We start from the raw sequence: 20,073 nt of genomic DNA on the forward strand, positions 1-20,073 counted from the left end.
AGAATAATTTAAGGGGAAGTTAAGACAAATTATTTGTAGGAGAATTGTTACAATGTGGGCTGTGGCATATGCTGTAACTTTAAAAAAAGGAATTAAATGATTATATCCAGAATTAATAAAGTCTATAAGAAAGGTGACTTGAGTTAGGTTTGGTCATTCAAGTGGCAAGAAACAAATTCCAAGATAATGGGATGAATGCCTGTTTCTGACGTGTAACATATAACAATCTCCTCAATCAAAATCAATGGCGTCAAGTCTTTCAAATTTTTGCCTCCAATTTACTCACTTATCCAGATTCCGCTCAACTTGCAGCTTCAGCCAGCAGCGCTCCTTCAGTAGATTCCCATCAACATGCCTCACCAGAAACGATGGGAAAAGCAAATCTGAATTACAACTATCAGGCCTTCCAGTATGGTCTCTGGGATATCTCACTGCAGTGAAGATGTCCATATCCTGCAGGTCAACCACGATGCAGTCGAGCAGACAGACATGTTCACCTGAAAAAATGTTTTACAGTGAGGTCACAAAAAAATATCAACACCGTTTTATTTACAATGGACAAAGGTGAAAATTCCTGGAAACGGCTGATGTGATTGTAAACCTGGAAGGATTGACCCCACCCATGTTTCTTTTTTAAATATGGCATTCAAGTGAAAAAGTTGACCTCTCAAGTCATCTCCATATTTATACATGTTCTCTCCAGTCTGCAGTTAGTTTCTCAAGGTAAAGTCAGATCAACAGAGTTTTTTGGAAACAGATTTTGTAATTTGCTTTCTTACCTTCTGATTCCTTTAGTTCCACATGCTGTGGCTGGTCATGCTGCCTCTCTTGTGATTTGCAACGCATGCGCAATCCAGATTCAATATATGGTTTATTAAAATCAACTTTATCAGAGGACTTGGCCCCAGTACTTAGTTTTTCTGGTCTAGAGAGAATGGACTGAGGATTGCTGGTGCTGGTTTTCTGTGTCTTCTGAGTGTATAGTGGAGCATCTTGAGGTACAGGAGAACTCTCAGGATTCTGAAATAAAGAATCAAAAGTAATCAGAAAACGTCAAAAATAGAAGAGTTACATGTTGAAACAATGTGTAGTTTTAAAATCAATGAAAATATCAAATGCTCAAATCAAAAACAACTATGGAAAAATCATAATGGAAATTATCACATTGTAGATTTTGCACCATTGCAGTGATGAGGGCACCTTCAGATTCTCTTCTTCCCGATGCCTCCTGCTGTCTGAATATTAGTTGTGCTTAGGGCATTTACTTCAGCAAACAGTGTACTCATATCCCATAAGCAGAGTTAAGACAGAAATTTTATTTCCACTGAGCATCATTACAGGTCTGCTGAGTAGCATTAGGCACCAATATGGAACTCTGATAAACACTTATCACCTCAAACACAGATGGTGTCCAAGGCCAGGAAGATCGAAAACTACAGGATTAGAAAAAGGTTTCAAATGCCCAAAGTTTAAAAAGCATAAAGGCAACTTAATCCGACAACGTTTTTTAGTGCCTAGTTTCAAATCACAAGGAAGAACTTTTGGAAGGACTTATTCAGTTACCAACCCTCTAGGCTGGAAATGTTAAACGGAAAAGAGATTATTTGTTTTAAATTTCATGGATTGAGAGATGTGGACAAAATATCACCGCTTTCATGCAACAAATGCAGTTCACTCATCATGTGAAATTAAAATGAGTGCAAATTTACAATTTAACACATATAACCATATCTCTTCATTGATAGAGCTCTACAACCATTTTATGGTTGCATGCTGTTTCAAACTTGGGTACTAAGTTGGGTCCGGACAGGTGCAATTTGGAAGACAGTTAAAAATAACATATCAAATTGATTTTGAAAAGCATTCGGAGTTTTTCGCCCAAAATGTTTCCGCGAATTTTGAAACTCTGAGCAGGTATATTTAAAGCTAATAAATTGAGATATGGTGCAATTCACGTTGTCAATATGCAAGACAGCCCACTTAGCTATGGCAACTGCATGTGTAGATAGGTTGAACAAAACTAGGTGTTGTTATTGCAACAATGCTGTCACTACTAGTCTGAGGTTGGCAGTGAGTAAATAACGTTTCAATGATTTTAGGCTTTGAATACACACCATGCAAAGAATATTTTATTCAAAATGTATGCATATGTGAATGAGAAAGACATATGGTAAAATCATGAAGAGTTAAGACTGATCGCTTTACCTGGATGCAACTTTCTGGAGATTAATTCAAAAATTACAAATGACGAAAATCACAGCAAAATAAAAGGCAATGCAATCTTTCAATTTTTGATTCATTAAAGGGATATGGGCATTGCTGCCTAGGTTAACATTAATTTCCCATCACCTTCTTGATTGTTATTCACTATTGGAAGCTAGAAAGTGTAAAATGAAGAGAGGACGTGAATAAAATCAAAATGCTGGAGAAGCTCAGTAGGTCTGGCACTAACTGTGGAGAGAGAAATAAAGTTGACACTTTGAGCTTAACGACTCTTCTTCAGAGCTTCTATTTCTGGGTTCCACAGAAGTCAAACAACTTAAAATGTTGAAGTGTTTTTCTCTCCACGGATGATGCCAGACCTACTCAGTTTCTTCAACATTTTGTTTTTATGTCAGATTTCCAGCTTTTGCAATATTTAGTTTTTTGAAGAAAGGACAGGACTTTATTCAACTGAGATGCCAATCACAATCCAAGAGCCTGCTAACATATACTGTCTGTGCTGAGAAGGGAAAGTGCAATTGGTACAGCTACAAAGGAAACTTCATGGCAAGGAACCGTTATGAGAGTTACAGGTTTCAGGGTATACAAGATCAGGCATGTTGCTGCAGCCATATCCTTGCCTGTTATTGTTAGCAAGTGTTACTCTTTTGAAAATGCCAGGCTTTTAACAACATTGGTGCTGCATCAGTTACAAGAACCTGAACATGATACTGCATCTTTAATTTCATCATATTGAGAAAGAGAAACAATGTGATCTTGACATTTTGTCGCTTAATAATATCTGGGGTTTCGTGGAAATGCAGTAATGACAAGTATTAATGCGTTGCTGTTGCCAGTGGCATTCTTCTGTAGATTAGTGAAAAATCTACTTTTAATTACTAGAATGTTTCAATTTTACAGTGAATCGAAAAGACATCAAGTTTGTTCAGTGATAATGGGAACTGCAGATGCTGGAGAATTCCAAGATAATAAAATGTGAGGCTGGATGAACACAGCAGGCCAAGCAGCATCTCAGGAGCACAAAAGCTGACGTTTCGGGCCTAGACCCTTCATCAGAGAGGGGGATGGGGAGAGGGAACTGGAATAAATAGGGAGAGAGGGGGAGGCGGACCGAAGATGGAGAGTAAAGAAGATAGGTGGAGAGAGTATAGGTGGGGAGGTAGGGAGGGGATAGGTCAGTCCAGGGAAGACGGACAGGTCAAGGAGGTGGGATGAGGTTAGTAGGTAGATGGGGGTGCGGCTTCGGGTGGGAGGAAGGACCGGTTAGGGAGGCAGAGACAGGTTGGACTGGTTTTGGGATGCAGTGGGTGGGGTGGGGGAAGAGCTGGGCTGGTTGTGTGGTGCAGTGGGGGGAGGGGACGAACTGGGCTGGTTTAGGGATGCAGTAGGGCAAGGGGGGATTTTGAAACTGGTGAAGTCCACATTGATACCATTAGGCTGCAGGGTTCCCAGGCGGAATATGAGTTGCTGTTCCTGCAACCTTCGGGTGGCATCATTGTGGCACTGCAGGAGGTCCATGATGGACATGTCATCTAGAGAATGGGAGGGGGAGTGGAAATGGTTTGCGACTGGGAGGTGCAGTTGTTTGTTGCGAACTGAGCGGAGGTGTTCTGCAAAGCGGTCTCCAAGCCTCCGCTTGGTTTCCCCAATGTAGAGGGAGCCACACCGGGTACATTGGATGCAGTATACCACATTGGCAGATGTGCAGGTGAACCTCTGCTTAATGTGGAATGTCATCTTGGGGCCTGGGATAGGGGTGAGGGAGGTGGTGTGGGGGCAAGTGTAGCATTTCCTGCGGTTGCAGGGGAAGGTGCCGGGTGTGGTGGGGTTGGAGGGCAGTGTGGAGCGAACAAGGGAGTCACGGAGAGAGTGGTCTCTCCGGAAAGCAGACAGGGGAGGGGATGGAAAAATGTCTTGGGTGGTGGGGTCGGATTGTAAATGGCGCAAGTGTCGGAGGATGATGCGTTGTATCCGGAGGTTGGTAGGGTGGTGTGTGAGAATGAGGGAGATCCTCTTAGGGCGGTTGTGGCGGGGGCGGGGTGTGAGGGATGTGTTGCGGGAAATACGGGAGACGCGGTCAAGGGCGTTCTCGATCACTGTGGGGAGAAAGTTGCGGTCCTTAAAGAACTTGGACATCTGGGATGTGCGGGAGTGGAATGTCTTATCGTGGGAGCAGATGCGGCGGAGGCATTGGGAATAGGGGATGGAATTTTTGCAGGAGGGTGGGTGGGAGGAGGTGTATTCTAGGTAGCTGTGGGAGTCGGTGGGCTTGAAATGGACATCAGATACAAGCTGGTTGCCTGAGATGGAGACTGAGAGATCCAGGAAGGTGAGGGATGTGCTGGAGATGGCCCAGGTGAACTGAAGGTTGGGGTGGAAGGTGTTGGTGAAGTGGATGAACTGTTCGAGCTCCTCTGGGGAGCAAGAGGCGGCGCCGATACAGTCATCAATGTACCGGAGGAAGAGGTGGGGTTTGGGGCCTGTGTAGGTGCGGAAGAGGGACTGTTCCACGTAACCTACAAAGAGGCAGGCATAGCTGGGGCCCAAGCGGGTGCCCATGGCCACTCCCTTAGTCTGTAGAAAGTGGGAGGCGTCAAAAGAGAAGTTGTTGAGGGTGAGGACGAGTTCAGCTAGGCGGATGAGTGTGTCGGTGGAGTGGGACTGGTCGGGCCTGCGGGACAGGAAGAAGCGGAGGGCCTTGAGGCCATCTGCATGCGGAATGCAGGTGTATAGGGAGTGGACGTCCATGGTGAATATGAGGTGTTGGGGGCCAGGGAATTGGAAGTCCTGGAGGAGGTGGAGGGCGTGGGTGGTGTCACGGACGTAGGTGGGGAGTTCCTGGACCAAAGGGGAGAAAATGGAGTCCAGATAGGTGGAGATGAGTTCGGTGGGGCAGGAGCAGGCTGAGACGATGGGTCGACCAGGGCAGGCAGGTTTGTGGATTTTGGGAAGGAGATAGAAACGGGCCGTGCGGGGTTGGGGAACACTGAGGTTGGAGGCTGTGGGTGGGAGGTCCCCTGAGGTGATGAGGTCGTGAATGGTGTTGGAGATGATGGTTTGGTGCTCGGGTGTGGGGTCATGATCGAGGGGGCGTTAGGAGGTGGTGTCGGAGGGTTGGCGTCTGGCCTCGGCGATGTAGGGGTCAGTGCGCCATACTACCACTGCGCCACCCTTGTCTGCGGGTTTGATGGCGAGGTTGGGGTTGGAGTGGAGGGAGCGGAGTTCAGTAGCTGTTCCATGAACTCACATTAATTCACTCCTGAACCCAAACAGGTAAAAAGGGTTATGCTAACAAACAGGTTACCACTAACAGTGAAATATTGAACAGGTGAATTTGCCCAAGTTCTTTCACTGAGCCATGGATGACACTCAAATTAGCAGGGCAGCTTGTTTTTTAAAAAAGAATGCAACCACTTCCTCAAATCTTTCAGTTTAATCCTGTTGTAACAAAATAAAAATAACTATCAATTTATGCATATAATCCAAACTGCAATACAAATACCACATGTAGCAGATTGCTGATACACACACACATCAAATACAACAAGGACAAGGTTTTCACGATCCATTTGAGATTTGTTAAACTACATTGCTTTCCAGGTGAAATGCTTTATTGGGAATTATGATAAGAGTTATTCCATACATCACCACATGGCAGACTAGTCTATGGTGAATTATCTTGATTTCAATGTAGTTTAATGGGATCATGCACTACAATGATCCCCAAGGGCTATCCGATATGAGATTTAGAGCTATAAAGAACACAAAGCAATTTTCAGAAAGGTGTCTAAAATATGGAATAAAGGCAATGCTTCCTGTCCAAACTGATGAAAGGTTCTTCTCAAATAACACACCGCATGCGGATACTGTGATCAAATTAAACTCTCACACACCCCTCTGCAGTTGCAGAGATTGTTGAATGATGTGTGTGTTCATACACAAATCAAAGTGACATACCTGTATTTATTCTTCACCAAAAAGAATCATACAACAAGAAAACAGACTCTTCAGTCTAACTCATCAGCGCCAACCAGACGACATCCAAATCTGACAGTTCCATTTGCCAGCAGTTGGCTCATATCCCTTTAAAAACCCTTCTTATTCAATATCCATCCAGGTACTATTGAAATGTTGAGATTGTACCAGCCTCCATAACTTCGTCTGACAGCTCATTCCATATACGCAGCACCCTCTGCATAAAAATGTTACCACTCAGGTCCTTTTTAAATCTTGCTCCTCTCACTTTAAAACTACATCCTCTTGTTTTAGACTCTCACACACTAGGTAAAAGAAGTTGGCCATTCGCCCTCTCCATTCATCTTACAATTTTATAAGCCCCAGCCTATTCAGCCTCTCCCTACAGCTCAAACCTTCCAGTCCTGGCAACATCTTTGTAGATCTTTTCTGCACTCTCTCAAGTCACACAATATGTTTCCTATAGAAGGGCATCCAGAACTGTATGCAGTATTCTAAAAGTGGTCTCATCAATGTCCTGTAGAACTGCAACATGACAGCCCAACTCCTATACTGAGTGTTGGCAAGCATGATAAACACCGCCTTCATCACCTTGCCTACCTGCAACTCCACTTACAAGGAATTATGTACCTGGTCCCGTAGGTCTCTTTGTTCAGCAACACTGCCCAAGACCCTGTCATTAACAGTACAAGTCCTGCCCTGGTTTCCCTTACCAAAATGCAAGACCTCACATTTATCTAAATTAAACTCCACCTGCCATCTGTCGGTCCATTGGCCCATTTGATCAAGGTCCCCTTGTACTCAGATAACCATCTTCACTGTCCACTACACTACCAATTTTGGTGTCAACTGCAAATTTACTAAACACATCTCCGACATTCACATCAAAATCATTTAGGCAAGTGACGAAAAGCAATGATCCCAGCAGTGATTCTTGTGGTACATCACTGCTCACAGGCCTTCAATCCAAAAAATAACCCTCCACCACCACGCCGTGTCTTCTACCTTCAAGCCAATTTTGTATTCAATTGGCTAGCTCTCCCGATCCCATGTGACCTAACCTTACTAAATAATTTACAAATACTTGGATAGAACCTCATGTTGACATGAAGTTGACATGTACATTTTCCCTTCTTACACACAGGCACATCAAGCACAACAGTATTTTTGCAGACATGTTTTCATCTAAAGCACTGACGGTAGTCAAAGCACTTTGAGACGTGTTCCACCTCAAAAATAGGTCACTGGAATTACTGTTTTCCAAGACATTTGATTCTTACAATGAGGAGACTGGAAGTACCCCCTACCAAGCCATTTCAAATTAAGTTTGAGAAATGAATATCTTTCTTCAACACATTGACTCTATCATCACATATCAAATCCTAAATTTGAATGCAATGTTAAGTAATGTATTTTCAGAAGTTTCACAAGTCAATGATAGATACTTTAACAGATTTCATTTGATGATTCACACACTTCTAGCCAACCATGGCCATTTTCAAAGTTATCTCATTATCAAACGCTTGGACATTCTTTGGAAATCACAGACCAGAACCAAATATAATCATCCATCAAATGGAAGTTTTGGAGACACTTTGAAAAGTGCATGAACACACAACCAACGTGCTGCACTACCACATCATCTCTGCAAAAACTTTCAAACAAACAGGTGATCTTGTCTGTGTACCTCCAGTAATGACGGGTCCTTGTATGAATTGGCATGCAAAATTAAATTCTCAGACAAAGACAAAAAGGGCAAAAAAAAATCAATTTATATATTACATATTGTCAAAGCAGAAAAAAAATCAATTTATATATTACATATTGTCAAAACAGAAAGCAATCAAAAATAAATCATCTGTTTCAAATACGCAGCGAATGCAGGAAATTAATTAAACAGCTAGCTAGCTCTCAACAAAAGAACAAAAGCAACATTCTGCATTCAATTATATATATTGTCCAGTGTACCTTTAAAGTTCAGAATTTACAAATGCAGCTTACCTTTTACTGCATTAAATACTTAATTAATGTGGCTATCTAGTTCATCTAGAATATGTTTACACTGTGCATGACTGCAGTTTTTTGTACTGATGAGTGAGAGCTTTGAATACATAATGACACAGTCTTTTGAATGTCTGTCACACAGGAAAAGCTCATTATCCAGACAACTTCAAACCTAGGTCATGAACAGGATATGAGCTATTACCCTTAGGTCATGCACAGCCCATCAGTCACTACCTGATAGCATTGCTTAAATGCCAGCAAATGTGCAATTAGCCTAACAATGCAGCACAAAAATCAATTCAGAATCACAAATCATCGCCAGCCTCAAGTCAGCTTCTGGATCATAGTCATTATCCTAACAAGACAGCCTGAAAACCAGATTACATATAGACAGCTCATATCTTGAAAATACCTTAAAATGGGAATACGTAGAAGACAATCATGATCCTCAGTATAGTCTCAGCCCCAGGTCAAACACAGGATTCTAATTAACTTGACAATACTGCTTCAAATCTCAGCTGAAAAGCAAATCATTATCCTTCCATTGTTTCAATATAAAACTTAACAGTCTCCACAGGTGACGAGTAATAAGCTTTCTTTAACATTATTCTTCTCTTTTATCTGCTCTTTCATAAAACCACTGAATATTTTGAGGGCTACCAGGCTCATCAGGCTACCTGGCTCAGTGGATTCTACTCCATTTGTAAATTGGAAACATGAATAATCGAAGAAAGTTTGACCATGCAAAATGTTGCAACTGGGCCTGACACTGATCTCACTCAACAGCCTGCAATTTCTACCAGCAATTCCAGGTTTTCTCTTTTGCCATATCCAGATGCCAATGCCTACTGCAGCAATTCATATGAGTTGATGATCACAATTAAGAATCCTGGTCTGAGTGGTTCAGTTATAGGCTGCTTTTATTAATTGAACCAGCAGGGAAATGTCTAATTTTGTTTCACTATGAATTCCATTAGTCGTTACAGCGAAAGATGCAAAAAACAGTGAACCACAATTACTGATCTCAACTTTTAAACCCTACTCTTCTCACACCCAAATTACATCTTGGTTTTATCCCGTCTTATCTCTGCCAGTTCTTGAGACTTGTATCTCAACTTTCCAATTCTAGACTACTACTCATTCCTTCACTGGACGACTTTCTGATCCTACTTTCAAACCCACCACCTTGAAAACATCCAACTTAGACTGTCTCCCTTATTCTCAGTTGTCTTCTTTAAACTGAGTTCTTTCATCTTCCCTTCTGTAAATTACATCAGGGCATTTTTTTTTTAGTCAGTGCATGGAGCACTAAAATGTTGAAGATTGGTAGGGGCCAGAATAAGATCAACCTATAATGATAACTGGCCAGAAAAATCTCAGCAGTGTCCTGTAGTGTAAGCAATTTTCAATCACCAGATTCCTCCTTTCTTTAGTAAAGTGTAGACGGATGAAGTTTTCCTTCTAAGCATGCATTTTCAAAACACATTCAGGCTGAACATAAAACAAATGAAACTGGCAAAATGTTGCAGAAGAGGAAAAAAGGGACAAATTAGAGGAATTCTCACCAGTTGAGGGAAAAAGACATGAACCATGGTAATTTTTTCTACCTTGTCTCGCAGCGAGAATGTACCCGGTGACCGAGCAAACAAGAACTGGTTCTTCACTTTCAGTTTACCAAGGTTTGCCACAATCAGCTGGTTTGATTTGGAGCTTTCTGGAATCAGGAGGACTGGAGCACCAGCCTCTATATCAAGTAGGATCCGAGAGGCTCTCTGTGCCTTGTCTCGCACCTGGAATCAACAAAACAGACGAGAACTAAAGAAAACTGTCCCATTCTATATATGGATTAAAATTCGCAAGAACTGAGTTCTACAAAAAGGCTATAAATACATAGGTCAGCCAGTATCCGCAATGGAGAAAACAAGGTTTCCATTTTAGGAACAGCATTTCAGCAGAACATTGATAATCATTAATTGCTTTTACAGTAGCTTCACCAAGTTTTACATATTCTACAGGGTTGAATGAGCACTGAAAGGGTTAGTTTTATGCAGAATACCTTGTGTCTTGTCTCATCTTACTAGAGTGTTCAAACCACAACTTGTGGCCAAACATGCAAGCTACAAACTCTGACAACCTAGCTGACAAAGTTTAAATAACTCTATTTCTGTTACATAATGATTTGCCAGGTCTGAATATCCTGACCACTGTTGCCTCATTGCAGAATAATCTTATATTAAAATATCAAAACAATCTCCTAGGACATAAAGCAATTAATTTTGATATTTTAATGTTTAATTTTAACATTTCAATCTTCTGAAGCTCTGTCACAAGTACATAAACAACGATCAAAGATTTGGGTATTCCAGTTTCCCAATTCTACCTCATGGATACACATTCTAGTTGTTTGCACCACTTACACTACTGGATAATCATAAATTAAACCAATCATAACCATTCCTTTTCACTCAAAACTTCACTGTCCCACACCAGTTTCTCACCCCTCACAATTTCATTACCAATTTGCCTTGACTAACTTCTTGCAACTTGCATGCACCACAACACTTCAGCCCTTGGGTTCTCCATTAATGTGCATTCCCCCATCTCCCTGCACCACCAATGAGTTGCCTGACCCTTACCATTTAAAACTTTCGCACTAAATTCCATTGGTCCTTGTTTGTTGAGCTCATCAAATGCTTTCATAAATTATGTAACACAACTCCAATTATAAAATAATGTAAAGTGTTACAATGTATAACTGATTCACTGATTATTGTACTATACTGTAATTTCACACTATTCTGTGCCATGAGGCAATACATGCACCCATTAAGGAGACTTGGATAACACGGGCAGGAATGGTTGTTGGATGTTCTGGGGTATAGATGTTTCAATAGAAATAGAGAGGGAGGGAGGTAAAAGGGATGGGGGGTGCCACTGCTAATCAGGGATGGTATCACAGATGCAGAAAGGGAGGTGATGGAGGAAGGTTTCTCCACTGAGTCAGGATGGGTGGAAGTCTGAAACAGAAAAGCAGTCACTTTATTAGTAGTTTAGGAGTTTTCTACAGACCTTGCCCCCACCCTCCCCGGCTCATAGCAACAGAGACATTGAGGAACGGATTGGGAGACAGATGTTGGAATGATGCAATAGAAATAGGGTTGTTGTCATGGGCAACTTCAACTTCCCTAATATAGACTGGAACCTCCTCAGTGCAAACAGTTTGGATGGAGCAGATTTTATCAATTGTGTCCAGGAAGGATTTCTGACTCAGTATGTAGATAGGCTGACTACAGGGGAGGCCATATTGGATTTGGTGCTTGGCAACGAACCAGGTCAGGTGTCAGATTTCTTGGTGGGACAGCATTTCAGTGATAGTGATCACAACTCCCTGACTTTTACTACAGTCATGGAGAGGGATAGGAGCAGACAGTATGGGAAAGTATTTAATTGGGAGAGGGGGAAATTACAATGCTAATAGACAAGAACTATGAAGCAGCAATTGGGATCAGATGTTCTCGGGGAAATGCATAAGAGAAATGTGGAGATTGCACAAGGAGCATTTGTTACAGGTACTGGATAGGTTTGTCCCACTGAGGCAAGGAAAGGATGGTAAGGTGAAGGAAGCTTGGATGACAAGACATGTTGAACACCTAGTCAAGAGGAAGAAGGAAGCTTACTTAAGTTTGAGGAAGCAAGGATTGGACAGGGCAAAAGAGGTCTACAAGGTAGCCAGGAAGGAACTGAAGAACGGACTTAGGAGAGCCAGAAGTGGGTATGAGAAAACCTTGATCAGTAGGATCAAGGAAAACCCGAAGGCTTTCTATACTTATGTGAGGAACAAGGGGATGGCCAGAGTGAGGGCAGGACCGATCAGGGACAGTGGAGGGAACTTGTGTGCTGAGTCAAAGGTGGGAAGGGAGGTCCTTAATGAATAATTTGCTTCAGCATTCACCAGTGAGAGGGACCTTGACGTTTGTGAGGACAGCATGGAACAGACAGATATGCTTGAGCAGGTTGCTGTCAGGAAGGAGGATGTGCTAGAAATTTTGAAAAACATGAAGACAAATAAGTCTCTGGGCCAGACAAAATATACCCAAAGTTGCTATGGGAAGCGAGGGAAGAGATTGCTGCCCCTTTGGCAATGATCTTTGCGTCCTCGCTGTCAACAGGAGTAGTGTCAGAAGATTGGAGGGTGGCAAATGTCACTCCCTTGTTCAAGAAAGAGAATAGGGATAATCCTGGAAATTACAGACCAGTCAGTCTTACTTCTGTGTTGGGCAAATTATTGGAGAGGATTCTGAGAGACAGTATTTATAATTATTTGAAAAAACAGTTTGATTAGAAATAGTCAGCATGGATTTGAGGGGGGCAGGTCATGCCTCACAAGCTTTATTGAATTCTTTGAAGATGTGACAAAACACATCGATGAAGGCAGAATAGTGGATGTGGTGTATATGGATTTTGGCAAGGCACTCGATAAGGTTCCACATGGTAGGCTCATTCTCAAAGTAAGGAGGCATGGGATTCAGGGAAATTTGGCTGTCCAATAAAAGACCAGAAAGTGATAGTAGATGGAAAGTATACAGCCTGGCGCTTGGTGACCAATGGTGAGCCTCAGGAATCCGTTTTGGGACCTCTGCTCTTTGTGATCTTTATAATGACTTGGATGAAGAAGTGGAAGGGTGGGTTAGTAAGTTCGCTGATGACACGAAGGTTGCAGGAGTTGTGGACAGCGTGGAGGGCTGTTGTAGGTTGCAATGAGACACTGACAGATGTAGAGCTGGGCAAAGTGGCAGATGAAATTCAACCCAGAAAAATGTGAAGTGATTCATTTTGCAAGGTTGAATTTGAATGCAGAAGACAGGGTTAACGACAGGATTCTCAGCAGTGTGGAGGAACAGAGAAATCTTGGGATCCACGTCCAAAGATCCCTGAAAGTTGCTACCGAAGTTGAGAGGGTTGCAAAGAAGGCGTATGGTGTGTTGGCTTTCACTGGCAGGGGAATTGAGTTTAAGAGCCATGAGGCTCTTTCAAACTCTGGTTAGACTACATCTGGAATATTGTGTTCCATTCTGGTCACCTCATTACAGGAAAGATGTGGAAGCTTTAGAGAGGGTGCAGATTTATCAGGATGCTGCTTGGACTGGAGGAAAGGTCTTATTAGGAAAAGTTGAGGGAGCTAGGACTTTTATCGTTGGAGTGAAGAAGGATGAGAAGTGACTTGATCGAGGCTTACAAAATGATGAGTGATGTAGACAGAGTGGATAGTCAGACACCTATTCCCAGGGCGGAAATGACCATAGTGAGGGGGCATAATTTTTAGGTGATTGGAGGAAGGATAGGGGAGATGTTAGAGGTAGGTTCTTTAAACAGAGAGAGTTGGGCGTGTGGAATGCACTGCTGACAGTGGTAGTGGAGTCAGATACTTTAGAGACTAGCGAGCTTTGAGACAACACATCCATCCTAGGACAAGCCAAACAGAGACATGCACGAGAATTCCTTGAAGCATGGCATTCCAACCGGAACTCCATCAACAAACACATTGACTTGGAGCCAATCTACCATCCCCTGAGAAAAAGAACAGGAAATGACATCACCAACCCAAGGAAACCTAACCAGGTAAATAGAAAGCGGGACATAACACCAGCGCTTCGTCGGGGGCTCACTGATGATGTTACCTAGAATGGTGACGAAACGTCTGAAAACTAACCTTCCAGCTCAGCGAGCAAACTCACATCCAGAATTTTAGAGACTTTTAATTGACTCTTGGATAGGTATATGGAAGATAGCAAAATGTAGGGTATGCAGGGTAGATTGATCTTAGTAGGACAATAGGTCGACACAACATCATGGGCTGAAGGGCCTACACGGTGTTGTACTGATCTATGTATTTGCACGGTCATCGTATTTGGCAATATCAGCAATATTAGCAGGTGGTTGGTCCACTGTTTGCGACTCATTGCCACAAACTGACAGCTTGGAGTCACTTGGCAGAATCTTTCTGTGACCTGAACAACATGGTCTATGGCAAAAAATATGGAAGAACTGTATAAGAAGTCAGGCGAGACCGCTCTCGATTCAGAAGCGACCAGATGCATTTTCAAACAGAGTTCCAGGCATCAAGATGAGATTCCACAAGGGAGCAGCAAGATGCCTAAGAGGAATTATTGCTTGTTGTCAACCTCATTAACTCCACATTTCATCTCATTAACATGCAGCATCCTATTCTATCACCTTCCACAAGGAAACTAGCTGCCAATAAAATTCTGCCATGCAAGTCAGAGCAGGTACCCAGCAACTTCAGATTGCTGACTGCAGCTCTAGATCATCTTGGAATATATTTCAATTTCCAAAAGGAAAGGCATTCAATGAGGTACTGCATATAAGGCTACCTAATAACATAACAGCTCATGGTGTTTGGGGTCATGTATTAGCACGGATAAAAGACTGGCTTATTAACTAAATGAAGCAGCAAGTTGGGATTAAGGGGCCATTTTCAGAATGGCAGTCTGTAACTTGGAGTGCCACAGGGATCAGTGTTGGAGCCACAACTCTTTATAATATATATTAACAACTTGGATGAAAGCCCCAGGTCCTACACAGTAGGGCCTCCCTCCCTCCTCCTCTAACCTGATTAAAAGTCCAGACTCGCAGCAGGAAGAGTGGGAGCATCGATCAGATGCCTACAGGTGGCTGAGTCTCTGCTTTAAAGATTAGAAAATACCTTCCTTGACTGGTGGAGCCCTCCACTCCTGTTCCAACAGCAGAAAGAGGGGGAGCTCTAACCGAGAAGGACTCTCGTGTGTTGCTAAGGTAAGGCTTTTCAATTTATATCCTTGTGTATTGTGTAATTGATTAAAAGTTTAATTGCTTAATTGAAAAAAAGAGTGTAGCAGAGAAATACTAGAAAGCATCTAATACATAAATTGTAAAAGTTAACTAAATAAGTAGTAATGGCTGGCAAGTGATGTGCTGTAGCTGTATGATGTGGGAGCTGGCTGATCCCATTGTGAACAGCAGCGACCACATCTGCAGCAAGTGTTGGTTGCTGGAAGAACGCCGGATCAGAGTAAAGATCTAGAATCTGAGCTTCAAACTCTGCAGCACAACCGGGAGGGGGAAAGAGTTACCTGGACACTTTGTTTCAGGAGGCAGTCACATCCGGTAGATTAAATAACTCAAATTCAGAAAGTGTTCAGGAACAAGGTGTGACTGTAAGTGAGGTAGGTAGGGGGATTCCGAGTGCAGAAGCCTCAGCCCTTGACCTTAACCAACAAGTATGAGATTCTTGCTCCCTGTACGGATGAGGAAAAAGGTTGTAGACAGGATGAGCCAGCTGACTACGGCACCGTGGTGCAGGCCATTCAAGAGGGGGGAGCTAAAAGACAGGTAGTTGTTATAGGGGATTCTATATTAAGGGGGACAGATAATATCCTATGCAAGCTGGATCGGGAGTCCCGCATAGTGTGTTGCCTGCCCGGTGCCGGGGTGCGGGACATCTCCAACTGGGTTGAAAGGATATTGGAGCGGGAGGGGGAGGATCCAGTTGTTGTGGTCCACATTGGGACTAACAACATAGGCAAAACTAGGGTAGAGGACCTGTTCAGGGATTATGAAGCATTAGGAAAGAAATTGAAGGAGGGGTCCTCAAGGGTCATAATCTCCGGATCACTGCCTGAGCCACATGCTAATTGGCATAGGGAAAAGAAAGTTAGGCAAGTAAACACGTGGCTAAGGGATTGGTGTGGGAAAGAGGGATTCCATTTCATGGGGCATTGGCATCAGTTTTGGAACTGGGGGGGTTCTGTACCGTTGGGACGGTCTCCACCTGAACCGATCTGGAACAGTGTTCTAGCGAAAAGGATAAATAGGGTGGTCAGTAGGACTTTAAACTTCTGAGTTGGGGGGGCGCGAAGGTAAAGTGAAAGAGACAGGGAGTATGGAGTTAAATGGAAAGATAAGTAACAAGATAGAATGTGTATAGGTGGATTTAAGCTCGAGGCAGACTAGGAATACAGCAAAAAGGAAGGATAGCTTAAGACATCTTAGGATTTCCAATCTCTAATAATGATAAGGAAGTTAGCATTAAGGCACTTTATCTAAATGCTCGTAGTATTCGCAACAAAGTAGATGAATTAACAGCACAAATCCTCTTGAAAGATTATGATGTGGTAGGCATCACAGAGACATGGTTGCAGGGAGTTCAGGGCTGGCAGTTAAATATTCAAGGATTCACAACATATCGAAAAGACAGGGAGGTGGGCAGACAGGGTGGGGTTGCCTTGTTAGTTAAGAATGAAACTAAATCTACGGCACTGAATGACATAGGGTCAGAGGATGTGGAGTCTGCGTGGGTGGAGTTGAGGAACCACAAAGGCAAAAAAACTATAAATGGGAGTTATGTACAGGCCTAACAGTGGTCAGGACCAGGGACGCAAGATGCACCGAGAAATAGATAGGGCATGTCAGAAAGGCAAGATCACGGTGATCATGGGGGACTTCAACATGCAGGTGGATTGGGTGAATAATGTTGCCGGTGGATCCAAAGAAAGGGAATTCATGGAATGTTTGCAGGATGGCTTTTTGGAACAGCTTGTGATGGAGCCTACAAGGGAGCAGGCTATTCTGGACTTAGTGCTATGTAATGAGCCAGACTTCATAAAAGACCTTAAGGTAAGGGAACACTTAGGGGGCAGCAATCATAATATGGTAGCGTTCAGTCTGCAGTTTGAAAGAGAGAAGGCAAAGTTGGATGTAATGGTGTTACAGTTAAATAAAAGGTAGTTACAGGGGCATGAGAGGGGAATTGACGAAAATTGACTGGAAGCAGAGCTTAGCGGGGAGGACAGTACAGCAACAATGGCAGGAGTTTCTGGGTGTAATTGAGGACACAGTACAGAGGTTCATCCCAAAGAAAAGAAAGATTATCCGGGGTGGGATTAGACAGCCATGGCTGACAAAGGAAGTCAGGAAATATATCAAGAAAAAGAGACAGCCTATAAAGTGGCCAAGAGCACTGGGAAATCAGAAGATTGGGAAGGCTACAAAAACAAACAGAGAGCAATAAGGAAGGAGAGGATCAAATATGAAGGTAGGCTAGCTAGTAATATTAGAAATGATAGTAAAAGCTTCTTTCAGTACATAAGAAACAAACGAGAGGCAAAAGTAGATATTGGGCCGTTCCAAATTGATGCTGGAAGTCTAGTGATGGGCGATAAGGAAATAGTTGAAGAACTTTAAGTACTTTGCGTCAGTCTTCACAGTGGAAGACATTAGTAGTATGCCAACAATTAGGGAGAGTCAGGGGGCAGAGTTGAGTACGGTAGGCATTGCAAAAAGAGAAGGTTCTAGAAAAGCTAAAAGGTCTAAAAATTGATAAATCTCCTGGCCCTGATGGGCTACATCCTAGAGTTCTGAGGGAGGTGGCTGAGGAAATAGAGGCTTTGGCTGTGATCTTTCAAGAGTCACTAGAGTCTGGGAAAATCCCAGATGATTGGAAAATTGCTGTTGTAATGCCCTTGTTTAAGAAAGGATCAAGGCAAAAAGATGGAAAATAAAGGGTGATTAGCCTAAACTTGGTAGGTGGTAAAATTCTTGAATCCATTTTCAAGGATGAGATTTCTAGATTCCTGGAAGTGCAGGGTCAGATTTGAACAAGTCAGCATGGTTTTAGTAAGGGGAAGTCGTGCCTGACAAACCTGTTGGAATTCTTTGAAGAGGTAACAAGTATGTTAGACCAGGGAAACCCAGAAGATGTTATCTATCTAGACTTCCAAAAGGCCTTCGATACGGTGCCTCACGGGAGGCTGCTGAACAAGGTGAGGTCCCATCGTGTTCAAGGTGAGCTACTGGCTTGGATTGAGGATTGGCTGTCTGACAGAAGGCGGAGAGTTGGGATAAAAGGCTCTTTTTCGGAATGGCAACCGGTGACGAGTGGTGTCCCACAGGGTTCAGTGTTGGGGCCGCGGCTGTTCACCTGGTATATTAATGATCTGGATGAAGGGACCGGGGGCATTCTGGCAAAGTTTGCCGATGATACAAAGATAGGTGGACAGGCAGGTAGTACTGAGGAGGTGGGGAGGCTGCAGAAAGATTTAGACAGCTTAGGAATGTGGTCCAGGAAATGGCTGATGAAATTCAATGTGAGTAAATGTGAGGTTTTGCACTTTGGAAAAAATAATACAGGCATGGACTATTTTCTAAATGGTGAGAAAATTCGTAAAGCAGAAGTACAAAGGGATCTGAGAGTGTTGGTCCAGGATTCTCTAATGACTTGATGGCCGAATGGCCTTACTTCCAATTCTATGTCTTATGGAAAGAAGGGAATCTACCATAGCAGCAACATCTCAGGGCACAAGCCAGGGCGCCTGCCACACCTATCGTTACCCCCCAGGCCTCATCCAACGATGCTGGCATCCAAAAGCTACCTACCCCCAAGAATACTCATGTCACCTGTCAAATCTGCATTTTAAAGCTGTACTTCACAGCACACTGGCAACTAGTTTCGACATGCTATTGCAAAGACACTTTGCGTTCCGGGACAGGCACCCAACTCATAGATTGAGCTGGGCTGTTCCCTTGTTTTCTTATTTTTCACCTACCTTAATGCTAGCTGGATACTCACAGCATCTCTGTCTTGCATGCCTTTTTATACTTTGCTCCCTGCACAACACCCCCTCAGGCCAGAGATAACAGACTCAACTTATTTTGTCTTTCCTTTTCAAACAATGCAGTCACAAAACAAGGATGCTTGTTATAGTCATCAACAGTCCTCATCAATACAATACTGGTACTCTTCACACAATGAGGTTCCAGTACAGTAAGTCAAGAGAAGCCTGTTGAGGGGTTTGGTCATGGTTATTTGGCCACACAGGGAAGTTAGGGTCAAAATACCCTCCTCACAAGGAGCTGAATGTCAGGTTCTTCCTGCCTTGTTACCCCATTCTCCTGGAATGAGAGAAATGGAGGGGTCGAGTGAGATAAACGTGGGTGGCACAGCTGTTACTGCTAGTGCTTCTGGGCAAAAAAGTGGGGAGGTGCCTTACAAGAGTGAGTAAGGAGCGCAGAAGGCAGTTCGGGCTAAGAGGGAAGGTGGTTGGGTTAGGGTGGAAGGGGGTGGAGGTAGGTGAGAATGAGTGAGGAAAGATGTTGCTTGTAATAGTGAGGGGGCAAAGCAGTGAGCATTAGTGGGAGAAAAGTATAGTGGCAGAGATGCACTGGTTTTGAGAGAATACAGAAACGATGGTGGCATTTACCCTTGACAAACCAAGGTCATTGACCTCCTGAAGGGTCTAGACCCGAAACGTCAGCTTTTGTGCTCCTGAGATGCTGCTTGGCCTGCTGTGTTCATCCAGCTCCACACTTTTGTTATTTTGGATTCTCCAGCATCTGCAGTTCCCGTTATCATTGACTTCCTTGTACTGCTGCACATTCCTCTTGGTGGCTGAGACTACAGTGCCCTGGCTGGCAATCAAGGACCAGGCTGACAGGGTCTGATAGCCTGCTCTGCGCCACCCCATCCACATCACAAACAGAGGTGTAATTTTTCCTTATTTGTCGCATCTGGAGCAATTATCACAGGGCAGGCCAGACTGATAGCACTTGCCTGGATGCATAATGGTCATTGAAAGACAGTGCAAGCACTCCGGATACTGGTCAATTTCAGGTTATCCTGGTAGCAGCTCATTGTGGGTGATTAAGGAAGCCCGGTTGGGATGATATGGCAAGAAATCTTGTAAGCCTCACAGAAATAAACCTTCTGTGCAATTCGATGAAATTGACACAGCCAAAACATAAACATTCAGTCCACTGTCTATGTAACCAACGTTGGTACATTTTTTTTGAATGTCTGATATCAATGGACAAGCAGTT

The 20,073-nt window shown here is 43.3% G+C and overlaps 1 protein-coding gene across 6 annotated transcripts in view; it reads right to left on the minus strand.

Moving 5' to 3' along the window:
* Nucleotides 1-20,073, minus strand: part of vps13d (vacuolar protein sorting 13 homolog D) — a 276,898-nt gene that overhangs the window by 180,596 nt on the left and 76,229 nt on the right. For 4 of the 6 annotated variants that reach the window (XM_048561113.2, XM_048561116.2, XM_048561114.2 and 1 more), the window contains exons 24-26: nucleotides 9,768-9,992; nucleotides 780-1,020; nucleotides 287-497 (exon numbers count right to left, since the gene is read on the minus strand). In XM_048561113.2, coding sequence (XP_048417070.2) covers nucleotides 287-497; nucleotides 780-1,020; nucleotides 9,768-9,992 — 677 coding nt within the window. The remainder of the gene's footprint in view (nucleotides 1-286; nucleotides 498-779; nucleotides 1,021-9,767; nucleotides 9,993-20,073) is intronic. The other 2 variants (XM_059638090.1, XM_048561115.2) reach the window with 1 other exon arrangement.

Source organism: Stegostoma tigrinum, chromosome 28 (assembly GCF_030684315.1).
Source record: "Stegostoma tigrinum isolate sSteTig4 chromosome 28, sSteTig4.hap1, whole genome shotgun sequence".
NCBI classification, from domain to species: Eukaryota; Metazoa; Chordata; class Chondrichthyes; order Orectolobiformes; family Stegostomatidae; genus Stegostoma; species Stegostoma tigrinum.